This window comes from Squalius cephalus (genome assembly GCF_949319135.1).
Source record: "Squalius cephalus genome assembly, chromosome: 7".
NCBI classification, from domain to species: domain Eukaryota; kingdom Metazoa; phylum Chordata; class Actinopteri; order Cypriniformes; family Leuciscidae; genus Squalius; species Squalius cephalus.
In genome coordinates, this window is record NC_137128.1 from 5,276,475 (window position 1) to 5,286,384 (window position 9,910).

A 9,910-nucleotide genomic window follows, 5' to 3' on the forward strand; every position below is an offset into this window, starting at 1 on the left:
ACTGTTTTCAGGCTAATTACCATTTACCCAATTATTTCAATCTTGAAATTGTCTCTAATTGGTCTAATTGTGTGAAGTGAAATATAAATGAAAAATGTTATCAGTCATGTAATCATCACTGTCCATTTACAGCCGTACTGATATTCAGATCAACAGCACTCTTACTCGTGATATGGATTAAATATTGGAAACATGATGAAAGGAGGAAGACTCAGACCTACAGAAGTAACGTTTACTGAATATTGATCGGTAAGATTCTCAGAGAGGAAGAACTATAACTACAGAAGAATGGAAAGAGTGTGTGAGTGAAGGTGGTTGTGAATGTGTGTAGCTGTGTGTTAGTTACAGGATCAGAGAATGACACCATTCCTCTGTCATAGTCCAGATACACTCTCACACGATCAAGCTTCTGATGGACAGGAAAGCCAACCGGTTCAGACCATCCGTACTGATGATACCACACACTCCAGACATCAGTGTTATAGAAATCACGTCCCTTCCTCTGGATTGATGCTCTAGTTACCCCAAGATTCCAGTATGAACTCTCTTTAAGCTCCACATCCCAGCAGTGTGTTCCTGAGTTAAAACCCTCTGAACCCAGAACACAGAGATAATCGTCAAATCTCTCTGGATTATCAGGAAGAGGTTGATTGATCCCGCTGTATCTCACACTGGTCAGATCACCAGACAGGACGAGACGTGGATGAGCCGTGTTTGGATCCAGAATCACAGGAGCTGATGAGACACAATCAACAACTGCTTTTATTCAGTGAACCCAACTCAGATTATTATGAATTATGACACTCGTGTTGATCAAACACATCAGATATTTTCCTCTGATCACTGTCAGTACTGTTATTAGTTTCACATTAATTTTTATCATCAGTGTTTAAAACCCCTTACCAGTCAGCTCCAATTTTGGCAAGTGATGCATACATGACATACCCAAAATAAAAAGGTTGCTGCTCATAAGTCATTTTGAATAGACACATAACCAACATATATTTAGAAAGCCAACCCTTAAGAGTTTACAGTTCAAGACTCAAAATTAACCAGACTGTTATTAATATTGTGATATATAAGATCAAACATAAAACATAAACAACAAATATTAAGAATATATTTATTAAATGTATAAAAATATTTTGTGAATTTAGGATTGCAACTTATAACCACAACCAAAGTGTAGCCACAATTGTGGTCATGCTTCATTTCAAATCTGAGGATGATATCTCTAAAATTATGTGCTTTATGAAGCCTATTTTAAGATCATGTCAGGCGAGGATTTGAAGAAGTTTTAGAGAAGGCTGATAAGATTCTCATCATATATTTTATTGCCCTGTAAACACCCATTTACAGTCTCTGACTAATGTCTAGCAAGGAGAACTGGCCCATTCATGCTCTGTTGATGTAAATCGACCAACCTTTCACACCTCTGCCGGTATGAGACTTAATCTTCATTATTCTTTTATCCTTATTCTTTTGTTTGAATTCAGCCATTATAGCCTTTCTTCTGGCATAATGCTTGGCCATCGACACCTCTCTCATCCCACTATACATGAATAATCCACCTAATATTTTAAGTCTTGTTAGAAAACAAACAATAAAAAACTATTCTTGGAACTTTAAATGCAAATTCTTTTTAAAAAATTTAATTATGGAATAGAAAGCTCCTGCAGCAGGTGCATTAGCACAACAGTTAGCCTCAAGCTACATGACACAATTTAATTTATTAATATTACACTTTTACGTAAAGCTCACTTTAAAACACCATTGAGTATTTGTATCGTCGTGGTTTAAAATGGTTTCAAGTCAAAAAAAGATTTTGAAATATGTTATTATTTAGCATTTTATATGAAGCTATGGGCTATCCTTACCTAGCATGCATACTGTAAACATTCTTTATTCATATGAAAACCCCAAATCGCACGAAAATCACACACAAAACAGATATGAGGTCAAATCTGACGCAAACCAGGAAGAGGAGAACCAGATCTAGCTCTGTTCGCTGTTTGAGCTCTTCAGATCGCATAATTCAGTGGAAAATTTATAGAAATGTTATTCTGTATGACAAAATATTTTACTAACATGTAATAATTAATAATTATTTCTCCAAATATGCGCACCATTGGACTAATAGCCCTGGCGGATGCTGTATATTATATGTATTTGAGCACAAATAAACCGGAGAAGACAAGAATGAATGTTTTATGAGTGATGATTTCTATTAAAAATAATGAACGTTACAGATTCATTATTTTGCTCTCCTGGCATAAATTAAGAAATTATTGTCACTGCAAAACAGTTACAGTGGTCAAATATCAAAGCTGGAGTCTTAAACCTTTCTAATGATGCTCAGTTTGTCCAGATCAAGTAAGAGTGTGATGTTTTGATGAGTAATGAATGTTGGACAACAATAATCTGGGGCCGCCTGTGATCTTTGACGCGTAAGGGGCGGCATCAACTACGTACATTAAATGTGTGATTCAGACATTTGTGTCCCATCCAGAGAAACTGATATTTTGGGAAAGTTAAAATAACAATAAATCAATTAGATCAGTTGATATTTATGCTGTAGATGAAAAACTGTAAGTGTGTGTGATCTTCAGCAGCATCTGATCATCCTGATTTTATTGGCTCTTATAGTCTGTGTATTGGTTTACTTTTATTTATTCTTAGTGTCTGTTTTGTTTGACTTATGTTGGTTTGAGAAATTATTAATTATATATAATTAATTATATTAAAATTATTATAAATCTGAGATTAATTTTTCTAATTGTAACAAGTCCTAACCACCAAACTCCGCTCAGACCTTCAGACTGTTCTGACTCGAGATGCTATCAGTTTATCAGTTTCCCTCTCCACCCATCCATCATGTCCAGCTCAGATCTCCTGCAGTCAGACTCACTGTTTTGGACGATGTCCCGCATCTTCTTCCAGACTCTGAATGGCAGGTTGCCCAAGTATCGTGGCACATGAATCAAAGCTCCAGAAGCCATCTGTGGATCCGGCTGTGAGCTCTGGACTCTGGAAGAACATTCAGGAGTCAGAACTGCAGTGGCTTTGGATCAGAACCAGAGAGACCAGAGACAGGAGCAGATCACTCACCTTTCCATTGATACTGGAAACTCCTGCAGAACAAACACACCATTTATCATCAAGAACTCAATCAATCATCAATCAATCAACCAATGATCTGAAATCAGACCTTCAGAAAGCAGACGTCATTGGCTTTCATCATCTCCTCCATGTCTTTGATTGTGTGTGAAAGAGCTGAGATGTGTGTGTTCATCTCCTCCAGCTTCTCCTTCATCCTCTGCTTCTTCTGCTCCTCTTCCTCCCTCAGTGCAGTGACTGTAGCTTCTTCTTCATCTCTGAGAAACTGATGAAGCTTCTCAAACTGCTGTTTAATCTGACGCTCCGTGTGCTCAGCTTGAGACTGAAATCAGAGCACATTCATTTCAATCATCTCAACGACACTTTACATCATTAATATCCTAAATATCATAAAATGGATCCAGAAGCAGATCTCTGCTTGTCATTTACAGAAATAATCAACTGTTATCCATTATATCAGATCATAACTGTATACAGTGATCCTCCAGCTGTTATGAAAATGACTCTTGATTCTGTTTCCTCACCTTGATGTGTTGAACTGTTTCCTCAAACTCTGCTTTCATTTTTTCATTGCGTTTAAGTTTCTCTCGTAAGGTCTTCAGTGCTGTATTGAGCTCCTCCTAGAATTGAACACAAATACATAAAACACAAGATTACAGTGAAGAGAAGAAGAGAAGACAATGCAGTGATATGGTCATACGTGTATAGTGCAGTGAAAAAGTATTTGTCCCCATCCTGATTTCTTCTGTTTTTGTGTACATCTCATACTAAAATTATTCTGAAATTAAAACCTACTATAAAACATAGGCATCCTGAGTAAACACAAAGTACAGTTTGTAAATGATTGAAACTGCATTTATAATTATATAGTGGTTCAGCTGGACTAAACACCCAGGCAGCCAAAACGTTATCTGCCCGATAATGGCCCCGATCCGGCAGGCCGGAAGAAATAACTCTGCCCGGTTGCGGTTGCCAGACTCAGGATGGACACTGGATGAATGACGCCCCAGAATCGTCCCAAATACACTGGCCCAAGTCCGGCTACCAAAACTGCAGGCATTGGGGTACAATCACACTGACAAGAATTTAAATACTTAATCGGTACTGGCCCAAATCTGGGTACTGAAACTGAGAAGACACTGGGCCACAATCACGCCAACACTTAGCCGGTACTAGTCTTGTTTGCTAAATGAAAAAATATACTTGCACTTACTCTTATACAGAATTAAAAACATTTTTGTACGTTCAGTAAAACTTCTAAAATATGTGTATTAAAGACTCCTTCCACTTTTTATATAAAACAGAGCTTTGAACTGAATTTGTTTTTCCACATCTACTGGTGATTCAAATACATCCATCTGTGAAGGCTCTTGCCTTTTGTTTTATGTTGTATTTAGTTAGAAGATCTAAAACTATTTAGTATAAGACACAAAAACAGAAGAAATCAGGATGGGGCAAATACCGTTTCACAGCACAGTAAATGTCATGTGAAGTAGAGTAAAATGGCAGAGAGAAATATTGAATGCATGAATGTGATGATATCTGTGTTTATGACTAATTATTGTTATATGAAACAAGAGACATTCGTCTTACCTTATATGATGAAACCACTTCACTGATGGGTCTGAATTTGTGATTGTCATGTTGTTGTGAAGTAATACACACTATACACACAGGCTGTTTGTCCTCCAGACAGAAGAGTTTGAGTTTCTCACTGTGTAAACTGCAGATCTCCTCAGATCCTGATGAACGCATCTCATTTCTCTCCTTCAGGAACGACTCACACAAGTTTTTTAACACACGATTAAATGGAGGATCATCTCTTGAGGATCTTCTCCTGCAGACAGGACACTCCTGAGTTTTCTGGATTCTCCAGAACTGTTGAAGACACTCTTTACAGAAACTGTGACTACATGATAAAAGAACAGGAGCCTTGAAGATATCACAGCACACGGGACAAGAAAGCTCTTCTGCAGAGACATTTAGTGAAGCCATTTTTACTGTTTGAGCTCCAGCATTATAAACTTTACCTTCACTTTCTGGACAGTTTCAAAAATTAATCACCATGAGAATAACAACGATCTGCAGTCTGTTGCTTCTCTTTTTGCAGTTCTCTTTCTCTTCTTTCTCCATCGATCGCTGAAAAGTCAGTATGACAGAAAGAGAAATAAGTCAGTCTCTTCCTTCTACTCTAACGTATTCAGAATGAACTTGCACTGAAACATTAAAATATAATGCTGTAAAACCTTGGATCAAACACAAAAGAACAATGAAAATACACAAACATTAATAATAAAAGACCTCAGATCCCTTATATGTGTTTTTGGTAATGGTTTTGTAACCTATTGTAATGGTTGGCGTTCTTCTTCTTCCGCTTCTTCCACTCTGGAAGTCTATGGCAGCCCATAGAATCATATGGTAAAAAGTTGTGAAATTTGGCACACAGATAGAGGACAGTCTGAACTGTCACCATAGCAAATTTGGAGTCTCAAGCTCAATCCCTCTAGCGCCACCAACTGTCCAAAGTTGCACTCATGTTAATGCTAATAACTTTTGAACCATAAGGGACAAAAGAAAGTTGTCAGCCATTTTGAATTTTCCAAAAAAAAACTCTGGCGATTTCCAGTGCCTTCAGCTGGATGACTGCTCACTTTTTTTGGCTACGTACTGACACACTTGCCTGTCCATGTCTTCGAAGCTTTTAGGACTGTGGAAAGCTTTTCTTTGACTGTTAGCATTTTTAAGACTGTCTTTTTGGGCTCGCCATCTTCTATCATTAGTGACACACCGTATTTCTTGGCTGCTTAATGAGAGAGATGTTTGATGACCCCGCTGCGTTTATCAGTCCTGGGGGAAACACTCGTGTTACTCGTATTTGGCGCTCCCTATTGTTGCAGCTGTATTATTGACATGTAAAAGTTTAGACCCCGAATATAAGACGAGCCCATTTTTTCAGATGTATTTCCAAGAAGAAAAAAAACCACTGTCTAATATTCAAACAACATGGTAAATAATAAATGTAAATAAACAACATTTATGGTTGTTTAAAAATAAATGTTTATTGTAGATGACGATGACAATGTTTAGCCGCCACCCCACATAAGATGTAATGTCTGCATGTCATGCTGATGAAAACACGAGTGGATTTACTGGCATAAATAATGCATCATCATGACATCATCACATTATCGGTAATAAACATAGTAACACACCATTCCTTTTAGTAGCAAACATAATGCAGTAATCATCCTCTATGGGTCATATCTACTTTTCAGAATGTTGTTTTTTAACCTCACTAAAGACAGCGAAACATATACAGAACAAGTGTTTATTTAATTAATTACAGAATATTAATTGCTAAATATTATGCATTTTATTTTATTAAATATGTTTTACGCATGTTATTGCCTTCATAATATTCAAATTTCAAGCAGCACCTGAAAAATAATAAGATGGATAATTAAAGGTTGGTTAGTTAGTACAGTTGGGTAAACTGAAATCTGACCTGATCTGTTCTCCGTGTCTCACCAACGCCCTGATGTTTTGGAAACTGAAACTGTAAATTTGACTGACGTTGATGACGCGCATGAATGAAGTGCGCGCGCGCGCGCCCCTGTGGAGGCTTTACAATATTCTGCTGTCACATATTCTACACACACCAGCTGAGATTCTGGAGTGTGTCTTCAGTCTTTAATAAAACAGTCACTGATATCATATTCTCTCTCTCTCTCTCTCTCTCTCTCTCTCTGTGTGTGTGTGTGTGTGATGACTGAGATGGACAGTCTCTGTAGGATCTCGATGATCATCAGCATTACATGAGTGTCATCACTATCATCACAAACACAAAACACAAGAAAAAACACTGGATTTCTATGAGACTTTATATCAGCACCGTTCACCACCCTCCACCCCCAATCAAATTATTCAAACATGTTCATTACCCTCCACAACATTTTAAATCTATTTTTTTTATTGACTTGTTTTACACATTCAAAATAATCCAATATTATAAAAATAGATGTATAATAGCAAATGGATAGAATGAATTTAGGAAAGAAAATGAAAATATTGAAACATTTATCTTTCTGTCTGTCTATCTGCAGAGTCGACGGAGGGAGGAGCCAGACAAGGACCCAGACCACAGCCAGGACTGCAGAGTCGACGGAAGGAGGAGCCAGACGGGGACCCAGATCACAGCCAGGATGGTAGAGTCAACAGAGGGAGGAGCCAGACAAGGACCCAGACCACAGCCAGGACTGCAGAGTCGACGGAGAGAGGAGCCAGATGGGGACCCAGATCACAGCCAGGACTGCGGAGTCAATGAAGGGAGGAGCCAGATGGGGACCCAGACCACAGCCAGGACTGCAGAGTCGACGGATGGAGGAGCCAGACAGGGACCCAGACCACAGCCAGGACTGCAGAGTCGACAGAGGGAGGAGCCAGACAAGGACCCAGACCACAGCCAGGACTGCAGAGTCGACGGAAGGAGGAGCCAGACGGGGACCCAGATCACAGCCAGGACTACAGAGTCGACAGAGGGAGGAGCCAGACAAGGAACCAGACCACAGCCAGGACTGCAGAGTCAACGGAAGGAGGAGCCAGACGGGGACCTAAATCACAGCTAGGATGGCGGAGTCGACAGAGGGAGGAGCCAGACGGGGACCCAGATCACAGCCAGGATGGTAGAGTCAACAGAGGGAGGAGCCAGACGGGACCCAGACCACAGCCAGGATTGCGGAATCGACGGAGAGAGGAGCCAGATGGGGGACCCAGACCACAGCCAGGACTGCAGAGTCGACAGAGGGAGGAGCCAGACAGGGACCCAGATCACAGCCAGGATGGTAGAGTCAACAGAAGGAGGAGCAAGACAGGACCCAGACCACAGCCAGGACTGCGGAGTCAATAGAGGGAGGAGCCAGACGGGACCCAGACCACAGCCAGGACTGCGGAGTCGACGGAGAGAGGAGCCAGACAGGGACCCAGACCACACCCAGGACTGCAGAGTCGACGGAGGGAGGAGTCAGATGGGTACCCAGACCACAGCCAGGATTGCAGAGTCGATGGAGGGAGGAGCCAGACGAGGACCCAGATCACAGCCAGGATGGTAGAGTCAACAGAGGGAGGAGCCAGACGGGACCCAGACCACAGCCAGGACTGCGGAGTCGACGGAGAGAGGAGCCAGATGGAGGACCCAGACCACAGCCAGGACTGCAGAGTCGACAGAGGGAGGAGCCAGACAGGGACCCAGATCACAGCCAGGATGGTAGAGTCAACAGAAGGAGGAGCCAGACGGGACCCAGACCACAGCCAGGACTGCGGAGTTGACGGAGAGAGGAGCCAGACAGGGACCCAGACCACAGCCAGGACTGCAGAGTCGACAGAGGGAGGAGCCAGATGGGTACCCAGACCACAGCCAGGATTGCAGAGTCGACGGAGGGAGGAGCCAGACGGGGACCCAGATCACAGCCAGGACTGCGGAGTCAATGGAGGGAGGAGCCAGACAGGTACCCAGACCACAGCCAGGACTGCAGAGTCAATGGAGGGAGGAGCCAGACAGGGACCCAGATCACAGCCAGGACTGCAGAGTCGACGGATGGAGGAACCAGACGGGGACCCAGACCACAGCCAGGACTGTAGAGTCGACGGAGGGAGGAGCCAGACAGAGACCCAGACCACAGCCAGGACTGCAGAGTCGATGGAGGGAGGAGCCAGACAGGGACACAGATCACAGCCAGGACTGCAGAGTCGACGGAGAGAGGAGCCAGATGGGGGACCCAGACCACAGCCAGGACTGCAGAGTCGACAGAGGGAGGAGCCAGACGGGACCCAGACCACAGCCAGGACTGCAGAGTCAATAGAGGGAGGACCCAGATGGGACCCAGACCACAGCCAGGACTGCAGAGTCGACGGAGAGAGGAGCCAGATGGGGGACCCAGACCACAGCCAGGATTGCAGAGTCGACAGAGGGAGGAGCCAGACAGGGACCCAGATCACAGCCAGGATGGTAGAGTCAACAGAGGGAGGAGCCAGACGGGACCCAGATCACAGCCAGGACTGCGGAGTCAATAGAGGGAGGAGCCAGACTGGACCCAGACCACAGCCAGGACTGCAGAGTCGACGGAGAGAGGAGCCAGTTGGGGGACCCAGACCACAGCCAGGACTACAGAGTCGACGGAGGGAGGAGCCAGATGGGTACCCAGACCACAGCCAGGACTGCAGAGTCGACAGAGGGAGGAGCCAGACAAGGACCCAGACCACAGCCAGGACTGCAGAGTCGACGGAAGGAAGAGCCAGACGGGGACCCAGATCACAGCCAGGATTGCAGAGTCGACAGAGGGAGGAGCCAGACAAGGACCCAGACCACAGCCAGGACTGCAGAGTTGACGGAGGGAGGAGCCAGACGGGGACCCAGACCACAGCCAGGACTGCAGAGTCGACGGAGGGAGGAGCCAGACGGGGACCCAGATCACAGCTAGGATGGCGGAGTCGACGGAGGGAGGAGCCAGACGGGGAGCCAGACCACAGCCAGGACTGCAGAGTCGACGGAGGGAGGAGCCAGACAAGGACACAGACCACAGCCAGGACTGCAGAGTCGACGGAGGGAGGAGCCAGATGGGGACCCAGACCACAGCCAGGACTGTAGAGTCGACGGAGGGAGGAGCCAGACAGAGACCCAGACCACAGCCAGGACTGCAGAGTCGACAGAGGGAGGAGCCAGACGGGGACCCAGACCACAGCCAGGACTGCAGAGTCGACGGAGGGAGGAGCCAGACGGGGACCCAGATCACAGCTA

At 44.0% G+C, this 9,910-nt stretch overlaps 1 protein-coding gene across 1 annotated transcript; it reads right to left on the minus strand.

Moving 5' to 3' along the window:
- Nucleotides 1-232: 232 nt before the first annotated feature.
- On the minus strand, nt 233-5,112 carry LOC307161313 (zinc-binding protein A33-like; the record flags this gene model as incomplete). The annotated part of the gene is made up of 6 exons (XM_079875940.1): nt 233-735; nt 2,909-3,027; nt 3,109-3,131; nt 3,209-3,439; nt 3,642-3,737; nt 4,711-5,112. The coding sequence occupies 6 exons, from the start codon at nt 5,110-5,112 to the stop codon at nt 233-235; spliced, it is 1,374 nt and encodes a 457-aa protein (XP_079732066.1).
- Nucleotides 5,113-9,910: the final 4,798 nt, after the last annotated feature.